The 20,635-nt window shown below is 71.5% G+C and overlaps 2 protein-coding genes across 2 annotated transcripts in view; both read right to left on the bottom strand.

Moving 5' to 3' along the window:
• The window catches only part of NDUFA3 (NADH:ubiquinone oxidoreductase subunit A3), a 95,389-nt gene that overhangs the window by 54,107 nt on the left and 20,647 nt on the right, over window positions 1-20,635 (bottom strand). The gene's annotated exons all lie outside the window — the stretch shown is intronic.
• Window positions 1,455-15,785, bottom strand: LOC136789367 (ras-interacting protein 1-like). The gene is given in 20 exon segments (XM_066989415.1): window positions 1,455-1,624; window positions 2,466-2,489; window positions 2,492-2,612; window positions 3,511-3,722; window positions 6,172-6,354; window positions 6,357-6,411; window positions 7,325-7,440; window positions 8,035-8,183; window positions 8,262-8,299; window positions 9,601-9,750; window positions 9,752-10,109; window positions 10,145-10,245; window positions 10,248-10,295; window positions 10,952-10,992; window positions 10,995-11,042; window positions 11,102-11,300; window positions 13,586-13,656; window positions 14,172-14,749; window positions 14,820-14,987; window positions 15,325-15,785. Coding segments are annotated over 19 exon segments (2,796 nt in total). The 5' UTR covers window positions 14,954-14,987; window positions 15,325-15,785.

The raw sequence follows: 20,635 nt of genomic DNA, 5'->3' as shown, positions 1-20,635 counted from the left end.
CCTCCCTCCTCCCCCTCCCATGCTGGAGGAGCTGCAGAGGTGGGGGCTGCAGCGAGGCCATTTATTGTCCCCCCCCCCCCTAACTACCCCGGGGGGGCAATTACTGCCGCCCCCTGCGACGGGGCTTGGGGGGTCGGGTGGGCCCCCGGGGATGGGGCTGGGGGGGGGGGGGGGCAGGGTTACGCCCATATATTTCTGGGGTGCCCCCCCCCGGTCCCAGCTGGGGGGGCGGGCTCATTTGCATACCGGGGCTCCCAGGGGGCTTTGCGGCTCCGCCTGGCTCCGCTGGGGGGGGGGGGCCGGGGGGCTGGAGCTGGACCTGAGGGCAGAGGGGGGTCAGAGCCCCGCCCACGAGCAAGCCCCGCCCCTGCCACGCCCACCAAGCCCCGCCCCCGTCTCCCAAGCCCCGCCCACAAGGGGTCCCCATAGGCCCCGCCCCGGGAATCCCCTCAAGCCCCGCCCCCGGCTCCCTCCCCCCGTACCCAGCCCCCCTCTGGGGGCGTGCCCTCCCGGTGACCCCGCCCCCTCGAGGCCCCGCCCCCTCGAGGCCCCGCCCACTCCCCGAGGCCCCGCCCTCCGTGGCTCGGGGGGCACACGCGTGTGCAAGGAGCGGGTCACGTGTGTGGAACAGGGTTTATTGGGGGGGGGAACAGATACAAGGGGGGACGCGCGGTGGGGACCCCCCATATTGGGGGGGGAGGTCCCATTTTGGGGGGGGCATTTTTCGGGGGGGGGTCTCCTTTCGGGGGGGTCGCCCCCTTTTTGGGGGGTCCTCAGGGTGGCCGTGGTCAGGGGGTGGCCGTCAGTCCCTCGGGGGTCCTGAGATGGCCCCGGGGGGGCTCCGGTCCCTGTCAGGTCCCTTGGGTGCCTGTGGGGGTCCCCAGTCCCCCCCAAGGGTCCCCAGTCCCTCCCAGTCCCTCCCAGTAAGGGCTCCAGTCCCCCAGAGGCACCCACAGGGGGCTCCCCAATCCCTATGGGGGTCCCACACCCCCGGGGGGTCCGTGTCACCCCGGGGGGGGTCTTATCACCCCCGGGGGTCCGTGGGTGCCCTTAGGGGGTCCCCAGTCCCCCCCAGTCCCTCCCAGTAAGGGCTCCAGTCCCCCAGAGGCACCCACAGGGGGCTCCCCATGAGTTCCCCAGCCCCATATGGACCCCCAGCCCCCCTGGGGGTCCCTATCGCCCCGGGGGGGTCCATGTCACCCCGGGGGGGTCTTATCACCCCCGGGGGGTCCCTGGGTGCCCTTAAGGGGGTCCCCAGTCCCCCCAGTGTCCCCAGTCCCTCCCAGTCCCTCCCAGTCCCCCCCAGTAAGGGCTCCAGTCCCCCAGAGGCACCCATAGTGAGCTCCCCAGGGGCTCCCCAGCCCCATATGGACCCCCAGCCCCCCCGGGGGGGTCCCTATCGCCCCGGGGGGTCATATCACCCCGGGGGGGGGGTCCCTGGGCGCCCCCCCCCGTCAGGCCTCGCCCTGGGGCGCGGCGCCCTGCTCGAGGCGGGCGAGGAAGCGGCGCAGGCGGCACAGGGCCCCCAGCAGCCCCTCGTCCCCCGGCGCCTCCCCCGCCGCAGCCGGGAACCCCCCCCGGGCAGCAGCAGGGGGGTGCTCCGAGAAGCTCTCAAAGATGGCGCCTGGGGGGGCACGGGGGGGGTTAACGGGGGTGGGGGGGGCACGGGGGGGGGGGGGGGTCATGGGGGGGCTTGGGGGGGTAGGGGGGTTGGGGTGGGGGAAATGGGGGGGGGGGAACAGGGGGCTTGGGGGGGGACATGGGGCTGGGGGGGCACGGGAGGCGGATAGGGGGCTGGGGGGGGGCACGGGGGGGTTACAGGGGGGTGGGGGGTTGGGGGGGGCAGAGGGGGACCCCGGGAGGGACAGGGTGGCTCAGGGGGGACAGGGGGCTTGGGGGGGGACATGGGGTTGGGGGGGGGCAGAGGTCTTGGGGGGGATGGGGGGAGGGCTGGGGGTCTTGGGGAGGGGGCTGGGGTCCTGGGGGGCCTGGGGGTCTCGGGGAGGGGCAAAGGGTGGGGGACAAGGAGCAGGGGCTGGGGGCTTGGGGTGGGGACTGGGATGGGGGTCTCGGGGGGGGCAGGGGGCATGGGGCAGGGATGGGGGACTTGGGGGGGGTCCAGGGGTCCCGGGGGGGTCTTGGGGGGGGGGCGGGGGTCTCGGGGGGGCAATAGGGTGGGGGTGGGGGGGACTGGGATGGGGACAAGGGGCTTGGGGGAGGGATGGGGGAAGTGGGGGGGGGGGGTCAGGGGTCCCGGGGGGTCAGGGGGTCTCGAGGGGGGGTCAGGGGTCCTGGGGGGGTCAGGGGGTCTCGAGGGGGGTCAGGGGTCTTGGGGGGGGGGCAGGGATCTCGGGGGGGGAGACAAGAGGTGGGGACAAGGAGCAAGGGACGGGGGCTTGGGGAAGGGGACAGGGCTGGGGGTCTTGGGGGGGGTCAGGGGTCCCGGGGGGTCCCGGGGGTCTCACCGGTGGCCACGAGGTCGCGCTCCTCGGGGGGGGGCTCCATGCGTCGGGGTAGGGGCGGCCCAGCCCCAGGTGGTAGTGGCTCAGGATGTGGTGCAGCTGCGCCGGGGCCAGCGCCGGGAACTCGGCCCGCAGCCGCTGCCACGTCGCCTGGGGGGGGCACGGGGGGGGCAGGGGGTCAGGGGGGGCCACGGGGGGCGGGGGGGCCGGGGGGGCAGGGGGGTCGGGGGGGCAGGGGGGGGGTCAAGGGGGTTGGGGGGTAAGGGGGGATGGGAGTCAGGAAGGGTCAGGGGGGGTCAGGGGGGTGAGGGGCGTCCGGGGGTCAGGGGGGTCAGGGGATGGGGATGGGGGCTTTGGGGGGGTCGGGGGGTCACGGGGTGGGGATGGGGGGGTCACGGGGTGCCCCCCCCGTCTGGGGCCGGTCCCTGCCGCAGGTGCCTGAGGCTCGGCCCCGAGCCGCTGGGGGCTGGGCGGTGGCCCCAGGTGCCGGCCCCTGGCCCCTGTCCCCTGCCCCCCCAGCCCCCTCCCCTGCCCCCCAAACCCTCCCCAAACCCCTTCCCGTGTCCCCCTGACCCCCCCAAACCCCCTCCCATCCCCATATCCCCCCAAACCCCCTCCCCTGCCCCCCTGACCCCCCAAACCCCTTCCCTAACCCCCCCAAACCTCTCCCCATGTCCCCATGTCCCCCCCAACCCCCCCAACCCCCTTCCCTGACCCCCAACCCCCCCTCCCTATGTCCCCATATGCCTCCCCCAACCCCTCCCCATGTCCCCGTGTCCCCCCCAATCCCCCCCAACCCCCTTCCCTGACCCCCCAACCCCCTTCTCTAACCCCCCAAACCCCCTCCCAAACCCCTTCCCTGTCCCCATACCCCCCCAACCCCCCCCCCAAACCCCTCCCCATGTCCCCCCAAACCCCTCCCATCCCCATTTTACCCCCATACCCCCCAAACCCCTTCCCTGTCCCCCCAACCCCCTTCTCTAACCCCCCCAAACCCCCTCCCACACCCCTCCCCCGCCCCCCTTAACCCCCCCAACCCGCCCCCAACCCCTTCCCGGCCCCCCCCGCCCCCCCCCGGCCCCCCCCACCTTGCTGAGGCAGCTGCGGGGGTGCAGAGCAGGTTGGCGGTGGCCGAGAGCTTGCGGAAGAAGTCGTGGGCGATGTCCGCCAGCCCCACGCCCTGCAGCCAGTCCAGCACCAGGTCCAGGTTGGTGCGCACCCGCACCGCCCGCGACCACTGGAAGAAGGGCCCCGCGCTGCCTGCGGGGGGGCACCGGGTTAGGGACCCCCCCACCGCACGTGGGGGACCCCCGGGGCTGGTTTGCCCCCCCGAAACTGTGCGCCCCCCCCCCCGATCTGGATTGCCCTCCCCTCCGATCTGGTTTACCCTTCCCGAGCTAGTTTGACCCCCCCCCCCGAAACTGTGCCCCCCCCCCGAAACTGTGCTCCCCCCAGAGCTATGTGCCCCCCCCGGGGCTGGTTCCCCCCCCCCCGAAACTGTGGCCCCCCGAGCTGTGTGCCCTCCCCCGAAACTGTGCCCCCCCAGAGCTGTGTGCCCCCCTGAAACTCTGCCCCCCCCGGGGCTGGTTTGCCCCCCCCCCGGGGCTGGTTTGCCCCCCCCCCGAAACTGTGTGCCCCCCCCCGAGCTGTATGCCCCCCCCGGTACTGGTTTGCCCCCCCCCCCCCCCCCCGGATCTGGTTTGCCCCCCAAAGCTGTGTAGCCCCCCCCCCGATCTGGTTCGGCCCCCCTGGATCCGGTTTGCCCCCCCCGGGACTGGTTTGCCCCCCCCCCGGCTTGTGTGGCCCCCCCGGGGCTGGTTTGGCCCCCCAAAACTGTGTGCCCCCCCGAATCTGACTTGGCCCCCCCGGGGCTGGTTTGGCCCCCAAAACTGTGTGCCCCCCCCGAATCTGACTTGGCCCCCCGGATCTGGTTTACACTCCCCCCAAAACTGTGTGCCCCCCCAAAACTGTGTGCCCCCTCCCAGATCTGATTTGCCCCCCCCCCCCCAGTCTGGTTTACCCCCCCGGAGCTGGTTTGCCCCCCCGAGCTGTGTGGCCCCCCCCGATCTGGTTTGCCCCCCCCAGAGCTGTTTGCCCCCCCCCCCCCCCCCGGATCTGGTTAACCCCCCTGGAGCTGGTTGCACCCCCCAGATCTAGCTTGCCCCCCCCCCCAGTCTGGTTTACCCTCCCCAAGCTGGTTTGCCCCCCCCCCCCGAGCTATGTGGCCCCCCCGATCTGGTTTGCCCCCCCCAGGGCTGTTTGCCCCCCCCCCCCCGATCTGGTTTACCCCCCGGAGCTGTTTGCACCCCCCCCCAGATCTGGTTTACCCCCCTGAACCTGGCTTGACCCCCCCAGAACTGTGTGCCCCCCCCTCCCGAATCTAGTTTGCCCCCCCCCCGATCTGGATCGCCCCCCCCCCCGAGCTGTGTGCCCCCCCCGAGCTGCGTGCCCCCCCGGCCTTCCTGCCCCAAGGAGGAAGCGGCCGCATCCTGCGGAGCCCGCTGGGGACAATGGGAGGAAACTGGGGGTGCTGGGAGGGACTGGGGGGGGGGGGCCGGGGGGTCCTGAGAGGGGGCAGAGAGGGTCCTGCACACCCTGAGGGGGCCCAGGGACCCCGAGAGGCCCCGAACTGCCCCAAGGATCCCCCCCGCCCCCCCCCCCAGATTATCCCAGTGTCCCCAGAATCATCACTGGGACCCCAAAGGCCCCTCAACCCCCCCCAAACGGCCCCAACCCCCCCTCGAAGCCCCCTGAGCCCCCCAAAACGGCCCCAGAGGGACCCAGACGCCCCTCACGGCCCCCCAGAAGCCCCCACGGCCCCCCCACGCCCCCAAAAGCCCCCTCACGCCCCCAATACCCCCCCACGCCCCCCCAAAAGCCCCCCTACGCCCCTCATGCCCCCCCCCCCCACCCCCAGAAACCCCAAAAGCCCCCAGACCCCCCAAAGGGACCTGGATGCCCCCCTACACCCCCAACCCCCCCCCCCAGACCCCCCCAAAAGCCCCCAATACCCCCCTCTACACCCCAATACCCCCCACCCCCCAGACCCCCCAAAAGCCCCCCCAAGCCCCCCACACCCCCAAAGCCCCCAATTCCCCCTTCTGCCCCCCCAAAAGCCCCCATACCCCCCTAAACACCCTCGATACCCCCCCACCCCCCAGAAGCCCCCTCTATGCCCCCTAAAAGACCCCAATACCCCCCTCTACACCCAAGGTACCCCCTCTACCCCCCCCCAAAAGCCCCAATACCCCCCCAAAACCCCCCATACCCCCCCAAAAGCCCCCAGACCCCCTAAACCCCCCCAACCCCCCCCCCAGCCCCCCTTGTCCACGAGGGTGTTGAGGAGCGAGGCGTTGGAGAAGAGGAGGAGGTAGCCCGAGGTCTCTGAGCCCCCAGACCCCCCTCTACACCCCCAAAATCCCCCTCTACCCCCCAAAAGCCCCCTCTACACCCCTGAAACCCCATAAAAGCCCCCAACCCCCCCCCAAATCCCCCCCCCCAGCCCACCTTTCTCCATGAGGGTGTTGAGGAGCGAGGCGTTGGAGAAGAGGAGGAGGTAGCCCGAGGTCTGCGAGCCCCCAGACCCCCCTCTACACCCCTAAAATCCCCCTCTACCCCCCCAAAAGCTCCCTCTACACCCCCAAAAGCCCCCTCTACAGCCCCAAAACCCCATAAAAGCCCCCATACCCCCCAAGCCCCCCCGGCCCACCTTTCTCCATGAGGGTGTTGAAGAGCGAGGCGTTGGAGAAGAAGAAGAGGTAGCCGAAGGTCTGCGAGGCCAGCTCGGGGTGCAGCTGGCAGGCCCGCGTCAGCCCCAGCGCCGCCTGGAAGACGGCCAGCGTGCCCCGCACCCCCTCGGGGGCGCCGGCCAGATCCTGCGCGGCGCTGGGCTCCCCCCGCCCGAGAAGGGGTTGCTGTCCAGCAGGGCGGGCAGGGTCGTGTACAGGGTCTGGGGGAAAGGGGTGAGGGGGGTCCTAGAGGTGAGGAGGGGGTCCTGGGGGGGCGGACAGGGGGTTCTGGGGGGGTCCTGGGGTGAGGAAGGGGGTCCTGGGGGCGGACAGGGGGCTCTGGGGGGGAAGGGTGGTCCTCGGGGGGGGAAGGGGGTCCTGAGGAGGGAAGGGGTCCCAGGGTGAGGAAGGGGTTCTGGGGGGACGGACAGGGGGCTCAGGGGGGGAAGGGGGTGCTGGGGGAGGGGAGGGGGTGCTGGGGGGAAAGGGGGGTCCCTGGGAGTGAGGAGGGGGGTTCTGGGGGGAGGGAAGGGGGTCCCAGAGGTGAGGAGGGGGTCCTGGGGGAAGGGGGGTCCTGGGGGACGGACAGGGGGTTCTGGGGGAGCAGGGGGAGAGGGGGTCCCTGGGAGTGAGGGGGGGTCCCAGGGTGGGGAAGGGGTACTGGGGGGAAGGGGGGTCCCAGAGGTGAGAAGGGGGTCCTGGGGGGGGGACAGGGGGTTCTGGGGGGAAGGGGGAGTCCTGGGGTGGGGGAAGGGGGCCCTGGGGGCAGACAGGGGCTCTAGGGGGGGAAGGGTGGTCCTCGGGGGGGGAAGGGGGTCCCAGGGTAAGGAAGGGGGTCCTGGGGGCGGACAGGGGGTTCTGGGGGGGAAGGGGGGTCCTGGGAGGGGAAAGGGGGGTCCCTGGGAGTGATGGGGGGGGTTCTGGGGGTAGGGAAGGGGGTCCCGGGGTGAGGAAGGGGGTCCTGGGGGGGGAAGGGGGGTCCGGGGGGGAGGAGGGGTTCTGGGGGCAGAGTAGGGGGTCCTGGAATGAGGAGGGGGGTGCTGGGGGTGAGGAGGAGGGTCCCGGGGTGAGGGGGGTCCCGGGGCGTTGGGGGGTCCCGGGGTGAGGGGGGTCCCGGGGTGAGGGGGGGCGCACCTTGGTGAGGTAGTAGACGGACTGCTGGAAGGTGGACATGATCACCTCGTCCAGCACCCCCAGCGCCTCGTCGCACGCCTCCAGCTCGGCCGCCAGCTGCGGGTCCTGGCCTGGGCCTGGGGGGGCACGGGGGGGGTTGGGGACAGCGCTGGGGGGTGGGGGACATGCCCCCCGTGTCCCCGTGCCCCCCGCGTTCCCCCCCCCCGTGTCCCCACGTCCCCGTGTCCCAGAGCCCCCATGTGTCCCCATGTCCCTGTGCCCCCCCGTGTCCCCGTGCCCCCCGTGTGCCCCCCGTGTCCCCACGTCCCCGAGCCCCCATGTGTCCCCATGTCCCTGTGCCCCCCCGTGTCCCTGTGCCCCCCCACGTCCCCACATCCCCCCCATGTCCCCCCCATGCCCCCCCCCCCCACGTCCCCGTGTCCCAGCACCCTCGCATCCCTGTCCCCCTGTCCCCACATCCTGGTGTCCCCGTGCCCCCCGTGTGTCCCCACGTCCCCCATGTCCCCATGTCCCTGCCCCCCCATGTCCCTGTGCCCCCCCGTGTCCGTATGCCCCCCCGTGTCCCCCCCACGTCCCCGTGTCCCAGCACCCTCGCATCCCCATCCCCCTGCCCCCACATCCCGGTGTCCCCACACCCCCCGTGTCCCCGTGTCCCCACGCCCCCCCCGTGTCCCCACGCCCCCCCTTGCCCCCCCTTGCCCCCCCCCCACCTTCCAGCTCCAGCTCGTGCTCCAGCTCCAGCACGTGGCCCTGCGCCAGGTTGAGCAGCTCCATGGCGTTGGCCAGCCACAGCAGCAGCGGCCGCAGCTCGGCCGCCACCTCCTCGATGCTCAGCGCCGCCGGGGCCGCATCCTGCTGGCTGCGGGGGGGGGGGTCACCGCGATGCCCCCACACAGCCGGGGGGTCCCCGTCACCTGGGGGGGAGGGGGGCACTCACTTCTCCGGCTGCCGGTCGCTGATCTCCTTGATCTTCTCCTGGGGGCGGAGGGACCCCGTGGTGGCCCCGTCCCCACCCCGCCCGCACCCCAAAACCCTCCTCGTCCCCGTCCCACGGGCACCCCAACCCCCCCCCACCCCCCATACCCCAACCCCCCCCCACCCCCCCCATACCCCATACCCCAACCCCCCCACACCCCTGCCCAGTACCCCAAACTCCCCCCCTCCCCTCCCCATACCCTAAACCCCTCCCCACCCCCCTCACCCCCCCATACCCCAATCCCCCCCCCGCCCCCCCACCCCTGTCAGGTGCCCCCCCCAGGTGCCCCCCCCCCCCCCCCCCCCCAGGTACCCCAACCCCTCCCCCTTCCCCTACCCCCACCCCCCAGGTACCTCCCCCCAGGTACCCCAACCCCCCAGGTGCCCCAATCCCCCCCAGGTGCCCCAACCCCCCCAACCCTTCAGGTGCCCCCACACACCCCGAGCCCCCCCACACCCCACACCCCTCCAGGTGCCCCTCCCCCCCCAGGTGCCCCTCCCCCCCCCAGGTGCCCCCCCCCCCCCAGGTGCCCCCCCCCCCAGGTGCCCCCCCAAGTACCCCCACCCCCCCATACCCCCCAGGTGCCCCCCCCAGGTGCCCCCCCACCCCCATGTGCCCCCCAGGTACCCCCCCCATACCTACCCCAGGTACCCCCCCAGGTACCCCCACCCCCCATACCGCCCCCAGGTACCTCCCCCCAGGTGCCCCCCAGGTACCCCCACCCCCATACCCCCCAGGTGCCCCCCACTCCCACGTGCCCTCCCAGGTACCCCCCCAGGTGCCCCCAGGTACCCCCACCCCCACAGGTACCCCCCAGGTAACCCTCCCCAGGTACCCCAACCCTCCCAGGTGCCCCCCACCCCCAGGTGCCCCCCCAGATACCCTCCCCAGGTGCCCCCCAGGTGCCCCCCACCCCCAGGTGCCCCCCCAGGTACCCCCCATACCCCCCCAGGTACCCCCCCAGGTGCCCCCCCAGGTACCCCCACCCCCCAGGTGCCCCCCCCCCCCCCCCCCCCCCCAAGGTGCCCCCCCCCAGGGTACTCCCCCATACCCCCCAGGTACCCCCCCCCCAGTTGCCCCCCAGGTACCCCCCCAGGTGCCCCCCCGGTTCCCCCCCCCCAAGGTGCCCCCCCAGGTACCCCCCCAGGTACCCCCCACCCCCCAGGTACCCCCCCCAGGTACCCCCCAGGTACCCCCCAGGTGCCCCCACCCCCCAGGTGCCCCCAGGTACCCCCACCCCCCAGGTACCCCCCCCCCAGGTGCCCCCCATACCCCCCGGCCCCCCCCCCCCCCGGCTCACCCAGACGGTCTCCCTGAGCAGCAGCGCCACGCGGCCCAGCAGCGCCGGGAAGCGCTCGGGGGGCAGCGCGCGGGCGGCGTGCTCCAGGCACAGCCCCAGCAGGAAGGCGGGGGCCAAGGCGGCCGGGCCCCCCCCGCGGCACCGGCATCGTCGTCGCCCCCCCCTCGGGCATCCTCACGATCTCCTTGAGCAAAAGCTCCTCGTCCTGGGGCCGGTAGCGCAGCTCCGGGCGAGCCCTCAGCGCCTCCTCCTGCTCCCGGGGCGAACGGCCGCAGCCGGGGCACCCCAGGGTGCCCCCCAAAGCCGGGGGGGGGGCCCGGGGGGGGGGCAGCCAAGGCGGGGGGCCTCCTCGCCCCCCCCCGGGCGAACGGGGGTCTTTGTAGAGGAGGAGGAAGTGGCGGCCGAGCCCCAGGAGGTCGCCGGGCCTGAGGGGGGCTTGGCGGTAGAGGGGGGCGCCGTTGTGGGTGACGGGGGCCCCCGAAAGGGGCGCAGCAGGGCGCCGGGGGCCCCCCCCCCCCCCCGCCGCCGCCGCCCCCCCTCGGCGGCGCGCACCAGGCAGTGGCGGGGGAGGATGTCGGGGGCGTTGAGGAAGGTGTCCACGGCGGCCCCCCCGGCTTTAGGGTCGGGGGGGCCCCCCGTTTCTCGGGGCGCCCGAAGACGTGCCGGGGGCGGGTCATCACGTAGAGCACGAAGTCCTGGGGGGGGGGGACAAAACGGGGGGTGAAGTGAGCGCCCCCCCAACCCGTGTGGCCCCCCCTGCCCTCTGTGGCCCCCTGCCCTGTGTGGCCCCCCTGCCCTGTGTGGCCCCCCTGCCCTGTGTGGCCCCCCCCGTTTTATTATCAGGGCCCCCCCTCCTTTTTTGGGGTGCCCAAAGATGTGTCAGGGATGGGACATCACATAAAGCACAAAGTCTTGGGGGGGGGGGAAACGGGATAAAAAGGGGGTGAAGGGGGAGCCCCCCCACCCTGTGTGACCCCCCGGCCCTGTGTGACCCCCGGCCCTGTGTGACCCCCCAGCCCGTTTTATTATTGGGGGGGGCACCCGAAGACGTGCCGGGGATGGGTCATCACGTAGAGCACAAAGTCCTGGTGGGGGGGGGGACGGGGGACAGGATAAAAAGGGGGTGAAGGGAGCGCCCCCCCCAACCTACGTGGCCCCCCCCCGCCCCCTGTTTTATTATCGGGGGCCCCCCCCGTTTTTCGGGGCACCCAAAGTTGTGCCGGGGATGGGTCATCATGTAGAGCACAAAGTCCTGGGGGGGGGCGTGACAAAAAGGGGGGTGAAGGGAGCGCCCCCCCGAGTGTCCCCCACCCTGAGTGCCCCCCCCGCCCCGTGCGCCCCCCCCGCGTACCTGCTTGCCGTACCCCCTCAGCACGATGAAGTAGGGGTGGTGCTGGGGGGCTGGATGAGGCACTGCGCCAGCTGCTCCAGGTCCTCCCCGGCTTCCTCGGGGGCTGGGGGGGGCTTTCGGCTCCGGGGGGTCGGGGGGCCCTCGTCGGGCGCCGGGGGGTCCCGGCCTCCCCCCCCGCCACGCTCAGCACCGTTTTGCGCTCCCGCCGCCGCTTGGTGCTGAGGTTCATGTCGCTGATGCTGCGCCGCAGCGAGAGGTTGTCGGAGCGCTCTTTGGGGGGCGGCGCCGGCCCCCCCCGAGGCCGCCCGCGAGCGGCTCTTCTGCAGCCGCCGGGCCTGGGCGTTGAGGCCTGGGGGGACGGGGGGGTCAGGGGAGGGCTGGGGGGCATTGGGGGGGTCCTGGGGGGTCTTGGGGGGTATGGGGGGGCTCGGGGGCACTGGGGGCACAGGAGGGGGTCTTGGGGGGGTCCTGGGGGTCTCGGGGGCCATGGGGGTCTTGGTGGGCATTGGGGGGTCCCGGGGGTCTTGGGGGGTATGGGGGGAGGCTCGGGGGGCACTGGGGGCACAGGAGGGGGTCTTGGGGGGCATTGGGGGGGTCCTGGGGGTCTTGGGGGGCACTGGGGGTCCCGGGGGCACTGAGGGCACAGGAGGGGTCTTGGGGGGTTTCAGGGGGGTCTCGGGGGTCGCGGGGGGTCTTGGGGCACAAGGTGGGGCCTCAGGGGGCATTGGGGGCGTGGGGGGTCTTGGGGGGCATTGGGGGGTCCTGGGGGTCTCAAGACGCACATGGGGGGGGTCTCAGGGGGGTCTCGGGGGCCATGGGGGTCTTGGGGGGCATTGGGGGATCCCGGGGGTCTCAGGAGGCACACGGGGGGGGTCTCAGGGGGTCTCGGGGGCCATGGGGGGGTCTTGGGGGGCATTGGGGAGGGTCCCGGGGGTCTCAGGAGGCACACGGGGGGGTCTCAGGGGGCACTGAGGGCACGGGGGGGCACAGGGGGGTCTCGGGGGCACTGAGGACATGGTGGGGGGTCTCAGGGGCGCATGGGGGGGGGTCCAAGGGGTGCTGGGGGCACCGGGGAGGTCCCGGTGGGGCACTGGGGGGCATGGGTGAGGTCTCAGGGGGCATAAGGTGGGGTCTCGGGGGCACTGAGGGGTCTTGGGGGCACACGGGGGGGGTCTCCGGGGTCACTGGGGGGGCCCAGGGGGCACTGGGGGGTCTTGGGGGGTATGAGGTAGGGTCTCAGGGGGCACTGAGGGCAGGGGGAGGTCCTGGGGGACACGAGGTGGGGTCTTGGGGGGCACTGAGGGGTCTCGGGGGGCCTCGGGGGGCCTCGGGGGCATTGAGCAGGTCTCAGGGGGCACTGAGGGGTCTCGGGGGGGCCTCGGGGGCACAGAGGAGGGGTGTCCAGGGGCACTGAGGGCACTGGGGGGGTCTTCGGGGGCAATGGGGGGCCCCAGGGGGCACTGAGGGGGTCTTGGGGGGTATGAGGTGGGGTCTCAGGAGGCACTGAGGGCACGGGGGAGGTCCTGGGGGACACGAGGTGGGGTCTTGGGGGGCACTGAGGGGTCTCGGGGGGCCTCAGGGGGGCCTCGGGGGCATTGAGCAGGTCTCAGGGGGCACTGAGGGGTCTCGGGGGGGCCTCGGGGGCACAGAGGAGGGGTGTCCAGGGGCACTGAGGGCACTGGGGGGTCTTCGGGGGCAATGGGGGGCCCCAGGGGGCACTGGGGGGTCTTGGGGGGTATGAGGTGGGGTCTCAGGAGGCACTGAGGGCAGGGGGAGGTCCTGGGGGGACACGAGGTGGGGTCTTGGGGGGCACTGAGGGCATGGGGGGGGTCTCGGGGGGGCTGGGGGGGCATTGAGCGGGTCTCAGGGGGCATGAGGTGGGGTCTTGGGGGGCACTGAGGGGCACGGGGGGTCCCGGGGGGTCTGAGGGGGCATTGAGCAGGTCTCAGGGGGCACTGAGGGGTCTCGGGGGGCCTCGGGGGCACACACAGGGGGTCTCCGGGGGTACTGAGGGCACTGGGGGGTCTCCGGGGGCACTGAGGGCACGGGGGGGCACAGGGTGGGGTCTCGGGGGCACTGAGGGCACGGGGGGGCACAGGGTGGGGGCTCCGGGGGCACTGAGGGGGTCCCGGGGAGGTCCTGGGGTACACGAGGTGGGGTCTCGGGGGGCACTGAGGGCACTGGGGGGGTCTTGGGGGGCACCAAGGGCACGGGGGGGGGGGTCTCGGGGGGGGGGGCTGGGGGGGCATTGAGCGGGTCTCAGGGGGCATGAGGTGGGGTCTCGGGGGACACTGAGGGCGTGAGGGGGTCCCAGGGGGCACGGGGGAGGTCTTGAGGGGCACTGGGGGGGGGGTCTCAGGGGGAGTCTCAGGAAGTATGGGGGGGGGTCTCAGGGGGCACTGAGAGCACGGGGGACACGAGGTGGGGTCTTGGGGGGCACTGAGGGCATGGGGAGGGTCTCGGGGGGCTGGGGGGCATTGGAGCGGGTCTCAGGGGGCACTGAGGGGTCTTGGGGGGCCTTGGGGGCACAGGGTAGGGTCTCAGGGGGCACTGAGGGCATGGGGGAGGTCCTGGGGGACACGAGGTGGGGTCTCGGGGGGCACTGAGGGGTCTTGGGGGGCCTCGGGGGCACACAGGGAGGGTCTCCGGGGGCACTGAGGGCATGGGGGGGTCCCGGGGGGGGCTGAGGGGGGCATTGAGCGGGTCTCAGGGGGCACACAGGGGGTCTCAGGGGGCACTGAGGGCATGGGGGGGTCCTGGGGGACACGAGGTGGGGTCTCGGGGGGCACTGAGGGGTCTTGGGGGGGCCTCGGGGGCACACAGGGGCGGTCTCCGGGGGCACTGAGGGCACGGGGGAGGTCCTGGGGGACACGAGGTGGGGTCTCGGGGGGCACTGAGGGGCACGGGGGTCCCGGGGGGGCTGAGGGGGCATTGAGCGGGTCTCAGGGGGCATGAGGTGGGGTCTTGGGGGGCACTGAGGGGCCTCGGGGGCACACAGCGGGGGTCTCCGGGGGCACTGAGGCCACGGGGGATGTCCTGGGGGGCACTGGGGGTGTCTTGGGGGGTATGAGGTGGGGTCTCAGGGGGCACTGAGAGCACGGGGGGCAGAGGGTGGGGTCTTGGGGGGCACTGAGGGGTCTTGGGGGGCCTCGGGGGCACACAGGGAGGGTCTTGGGGGGCACTGAGGGCACGGGGGGGGGTCCCGGGGGGGGTGTCTGACCGGCGGTCTCGGTGTCCTCGGCCTCGCAGGCGCGCTCCACGCCGCGGCGGCGGCGGATCTCGAAGCGCCGCGAGCAGCCGGCCTTGGGCTTCCAGACGTCCTGCAGCACCAGGGGCCGCTCGGCGTCGCCCACGGGCCGCAGGTGCTCGGCCTGCCACGAGCCGTCGGGCCCCGCCGCCCGCCCCACCACGTCGCACAGCACGAAGTCGCCTTCCTCCGGGCTCAGGCCGTAGCGCTCCAACGCCTCCCGCACCAGCTGCCGGGCGGTGGAACGCGGCGTGGCCAAGACGCTCTTGTAGTTGGCCCCCCGCGAGATGGCCCCCCCGAAAATCTTCAGGATGCCGGGGAGCTGGGGCCGGCCGCCCAGCTCCGCCAGCTCCTCGGGGAGGGGGTCCGCCAGCTCCGCCAGCTTCTTCTCGCTGGCCCAACGCCCGCCGGCGCCCGGCGGCGCGGGCACCGGCGCCGCCGCTGCGGTGGAAGAGGTTGGAGAGGCGCTTGTGCCGCGCCGGCTTGCTCTTGCCGGGGGCCGCAGCTCCACCGTCTCGCTGCCGCGGCTGGCGTTGTCCGACGAGGTCGATCTGGGCGGGGGGAGAGACGGTTTGGGGTGGGTTTTTTTTTTGGGGGGGGGTGGCGGGGTCGGGGGCTCACCTGACGGAGCCGGCGCTGGGCCAGCGGCGGCTCATTTTGGCCAAGTGTTTTTGGGGGGAGTTGATCCAGAGGCCGACGGGGAAGTGGAGCTTCCCGAAGCGGGGGCTGCCCTCCTTGCGCTCCTCCGGGAACATGGCGCTGGCGAGCGGGCGGCGGCCCTGCGAGGACCTTGGGGGGTGGGGGGACGGACGGACGGACGGACAACCGTCACGGCCGGCGCCTTCTGCGGCCCCAAACGCCGTCGCTCCCCCGGGATGGGGTGCGGAGGGGGTCGGGGTGTCCCCACCGCAGCGGTGGAGGCGGCCCCCAGCCCCGTTGCGCCCCGGTTGACGCCGGTGGCGGGCCACCTTCCTACCGGGGTGACCCCGAAGCCTGCCCTGGGGAGCTCAGAGCCGCACCCCACCCCTCGCCCACCCACAGAGGGGACACGAGGCATGGGGTCCCCCTTCCCAGACCGCCGGGCAGCGGTCCCGGGACCCCTCAGCCCCCAAACTGGGACCGTTACCGAGTCTCCCAGCAGCTCTGTCCCACCGACGGCCGTCCCCGGGCTCAGCGCCGCGCTGGGGGCTCCGAGCCCCCACCCCGAGGCACGGCGCAGGGCTCCGTGGCCCCCCTTTGTCTCGCTGCCTCCTGCGCGGCTCCGGCGGGGTCACTGAGCAGCGATTTCCCTTCGCTCCGCTGCCAAGGGGGGGGGGGGACAGGAAAGGGCGAGCCAGGCCAGGAAGCCAGGCTGGGGGGGGGGCCGGGGGAAGCAGGAGGGAAGCAGGACCTCGGTGGATGCCCAGGCATTGGGGAGCACCCTGCGGGGCCCCCCAGGCCTCGCCCCCATCACCGTGGTCCTGTCAGCACCGGGGCTGCAAGGTGACGGGGGACACCCCAGCCCCCCAGGGGACAAACCAGGCCAACCCCAGCTCCTGTGAGGGGAGAAGAGGGGCGAGGTCCCCATGCCCCCTCCCCCAACCCCCCCCCAGGCCCTCTCACAGACCCAGGCCCCGATTCCTGCCCCCCTTGAGCAGGCCCCGACCCCCTCAGAGCAGGCCCCGACCCCCCGAGCAGGCCCCGACCCCCGAGCAGGCCCTGACCCCACCTTAGGGCAGCCTCAGCCCCTGGGGTGGGCTCTGTCCCTTCCCCTGCCCCCTCCGGGGTGTCCCCGTCCCCCTAGGGTGTCCTTGTCCCCCTCAGGGTGCCCTCATCTCCCATGGGTGCCCCCCCCCCCGGCCGCGAGCCCCCCCCCATCCATCACCGCCCACCGCCCTCACCCCTTCTGCTCCCTCACGGCTTCGCCCGCCTCAGGCAGAGCCGGCGCCGCGCGCTCATTGGCTGAGCCCTTCCCGCCTCTGCGGCGCCAGCCAATGAGAGCACGCACGTAGGGAGCGGCGGGCGCCTCGAGCTGGCGGCGGGAAGGGGCCAGGCGCGGTTTGGGCGGGAAGGGGAGCCCCAGCCAATCAGGACGCGCGGAGCGCTGGCCCCGCCCACCGGCCGGTTCTCCTCAGGGAGCCTGGCCCGCCCGGCGGCACCTCAGCGCCCCCAAACCGGCCCGAAACTGCCCCAAAATCGCCCTCCGAGACACCAAACTGCCCCAAAAGCTCCCTCCGAGACCCCAAAAAGCCCCAAACCACCCCAAAAGCTCCCTCTGAAGACCCCAAACCACCCCAAAAGCTCCTTCCAAGACCCCCAAAAACCCCAAAACACCCCAAAAGCTCCCTCTGAGACCCCAAACCACCCCAAAAGCTCCTTCCGAAGACCCCAAAAAGCCCCAAACCGCCCCAAAAGCTCCCTCTGAGACCCCAAACCACCCCAAAAGCTCCCTCCGAGACCCCAAAAAGCCCCAAACTGCCCCAAAAGCTCCCTCTGAGACCCCAAACCACCCCAAAAGCTCCCTCCGAGACCCCAAAAAGCCCCAAACCACCCCAAAAGCTCCCTCTGAGACCCCAAACCACCCCAGAAGCTCCCTCCAAGACCCCCAAAAGCCCCAAAACACCCCAAAAGCTCCCTCTGAGACCCCAAACCACCCCAAAAGCTCCCTCCGAGACCCCAAAAAGCCCCAAACCGCCCCAAAAGCTCCCTCTGAGGCCCCAAGGCACCCCAAAATCTCCCTTTGAGACCCCAAAAAGCCCCACACTGCCCCAAAATATCCCTCATAGCCCCTAAACCGCCTCAAACTACCCCAAAATCTCCCTCCGAGACCTCAAAGTGCCTCAAACCACCCCAAAATCTCCCTCAGAGCCCCCAATTGCCTCAAACCACCCCAAAATCTCCCTCTGTGCCCCTAAACAGCCTCAAACAACCCCAAAATCTCCCTCTGAGCCCCCAAACCTCCTCAACCCCCCAAATCTCCCTCTGAGCCCCCAAACCACCCCAAAATCTCCCTCTGAACCCCTAAACCAGCCCCAAATCACCCCAAAATCTCCCTCTGAGCCCCCAAAGTGCCTCAAACCACCCCAAAATCTCCCTCCGAGCCCCCAAACTGCCCCAACAGCTCCCTCTGAGCCCCCAAACTGCCTCAAATCACCCCAAAATCTCCCTCCGAGCCCCCACAGCGCCCCCGACCCCCCTGGCTGCCATGGACCCCTCTCAGGACCCCCGGCCCCCCTCCGAGCCCCCAAATTGCCCCGGCTCCCCCTCAGGACCCCCAAACTGGACCCCACTCCCCCTCGGAGCCCCCAAGCCCCCCCCCAGACCCCCCTCAGACCCCCCAAATCCCCCCCCCCAGAGCCCCCCACATCGCCCCGAATCCCCCTCAGGGCCCCCAGGCTGCCCCCCAGCTCCCCCTCCGAGCCCCCAGAGGTCCCCGGGACCCCTCGGACCCCCCCAGCCGCCCCCAAGCCCCCGTCGGGGCCCTCAGCTCCCGCTCCGACCCCCCGGCTGCCCCGCGTCCTCCCCAGCACCCCCAGCCTGCCCCCAGCACCCCCAAATCACCCCCAGGCCCCCTCAGAACCCTCCGGCTCCCCCTCAGAGCCCCCAAAGCGGCCCCCAAATCCCCCTCCGAGCCCCCACTCCTCCTTAGACCCCCCACCCCCCAGCACCCCCAAATAACCCTCAAAGCCCCCAAAGCGACCCCCAAATCCCCCTCCGAGCCCCCCACTCCACCTACGCGTGTGCACACGCCCGTATGGACTCGCACACGCGTGCACACGTCTGCTCCTACACGTGTGCACGCGTCCGGACACGGCACCTACACGTGTGGACACACTTGTATGGACACACACACGCGTGCACACGTCCATAGGGACTCACACACGCGTGCACACGCCTGTAGGGACGCACACACGCGTGCACACACCTGTAGGGACACACACGTGTGCACACATCTGTACAGACTCAGACACGGCTCCTACACGTGTGCACACGCCTGTAGGGATGCACACACGCGTGCACACGCACTCAGGGACACACACACGTGTGCACACTTGGACATGGCACCTACATGTGTGCACACATCTGTATGGACACACACGGAACTCCTACACGCGTGCACACGCCCGCAGGGACACACACACGTGTGCACACACTTGGACATGGCACCTACATGTGTGCATACATCCGTATGGACACACACGGAGCTCCTACACGTGTGCGCACACCCCTAGGGATGCACACACACGTGCACACTCCTGTAGGGACACACACACGCGTGCACACACCTGTAGGGACACACACGTGTGCACATGCCTCCAGGGACGCACACACACGTGTGCACACACTTGGACATGGCACCTACACGTGTGCACACGTCTGTATGGACACACATGGAGCTCCTACATGCGTGCACATGCCCGCAGGGATGCACACATGCGTGCACACGCCTGTAGGGACGCACACACACATGTGCACACGCCCGCAGGGACACACACATGTGTGCACCACATCTGTACACACTCAGACACGGCACCTACACGTGTGCACACGTCTGTATGGACTCACACGGAGCTCCTACATGCATGCACACGCCTGTAGGGACACACACACATGTGCACACACCTGTAGAGACACACACGGAGCTCCTACATGCGTGCACACACTGGTAGGGACACACACGTGTGCACATGCCTCCAGGGACGCACACACACGTGTGCACACACTTGGACATGGCACCTACACGTGTGCACACGTCTGTATGGACACACATGGAGCTCCTACATGCGTGCACATGCCTGCAGGGATGCACACATGCGTGCACACGCCCGCAGGGACACATATGTGTGTGCACACGTCTGTACACACTCAGACACAGTACCTACATGTGTGCACATGTCTGTATGGACTCACACGGAGCTCCTACATGCGTGCACACGCCCGTGAGGGACGCACACACACATGTGCACACGCCCGCAGGGACACACACATGTGTGCACCACATCTGTACACACTCAGACACGGCACCTACACGTGTGCACACGTCTGTATGGACTCACACGGAGCTCCTACATGCATGCACACACCTGTAGGGACACACACACATGTGCACACACCTGTAGGGACACACACGGAGCTCCTACACGCGTGCACACACCCGCAGGGACACACACACACGTGTGCACACGCCTGTAGGGACGCACACGTGTGCACACGTCTGTACACACTCAGACACGGTACCTACACGTGTGCACACGTCTGTATGGACACTCGGACACGGTACCTACACGTGTGCACACGTCTGTATGGGACACACACGGAGCTCCTACACGCGTGCACACGCCTGTAGGGACGCACACACACACGCCCGTAGGGACACACACGTGTGCACACATCTGTACACACTCGGACACGGCTCCTACACGCGTGCACACGCCCGTGCCCACACCTCGCCGGGGCCCCCCCCCCCCCGCTGGGTGCCCCCCGCCAGCCCCGCCCTGTCTAGACGCTGCGGGGGCGGGGAGCCGCGGGATTCCCTCGGCGGGTGGGCCGGGGGGCGGGGGGGGCACGGGGACACGGCATGGGCAGGAGGACGGACACACGGACACGGTGTGGGGACACGGGGACGGACACACGGACACGGGCAGGGACACACGGACACGGTGTGGGGACACGGGAATGGGGACACGGACACGGGGACGGGGACACGGGGACACAGGCAGGGACAGACGGACACGGGCAGGAAGAGGGACACACGGACACGGGTGTCGGGACACGGGCAGGGACAAGGACACACGGACACGGACATGGGGACACGGATAGGGACAGACGGACATGGGCAGGGACACACGGACACAGACACGGGGACAGGGACACAGGCAAGGACAAGGACACACGGACACGGACACGGGGACAGGCACGGGGACAGGGACAGACGGACACGGGCAGGGACACACGGACACGGGCAGGGGACAGGGACATGGGAACGGACACACGGACGTGGACATGGGGACACGGGGACACGGGCACGGGCACGGGGACAAGGACACACGGACATGGGCACAGGCAGGGACACGGGGACACGGGCAGGGACAGACGGACACGGGGACACGGGGACACGGGCAGGGACAGGGACAGACGGACACGGTGTGGGGACACGGGAACGGGGACACGGACACGGGCAGGGACACACGGACACGGGCAGGGACAGGGACAGACGGACACGGGGACGGGGACACAGGCATGGGCATGGACAGACGGACACGGGCACAGGCATGGACAGGGACACACGGACAGGGACACGGGGACATGGACAGACAGACACGGGCAGGGACACACGGACACGGGCACACACGGACACACGGACAGGGACACACAGACACGGGGACACGGGGACACGGGCAGGGACAGACGGACACAGGGACAGGGACACACGGACACGGGGACACGGGGACATGGGC

Source organism: Anser cygnoides, unplaced genomic scaffold (genome assembly GCF_040182565.1).
Source record: "Anser cygnoides isolate HZ-2024a breed goose unplaced genomic scaffold, Taihu_goose_T2T_genome scaffold_44_1, whole genome shotgun sequence".
Lineage (NCBI taxonomy): Eukaryota > Metazoa > Chordata > Aves > Anseriformes > Anatidae > Anser > Anser cygnoides.
The sequence above is the reverse complement of the archived record's forward strand: the minus strand, read 5'-3'. Positions and strand labels throughout refer to the sequence as shown.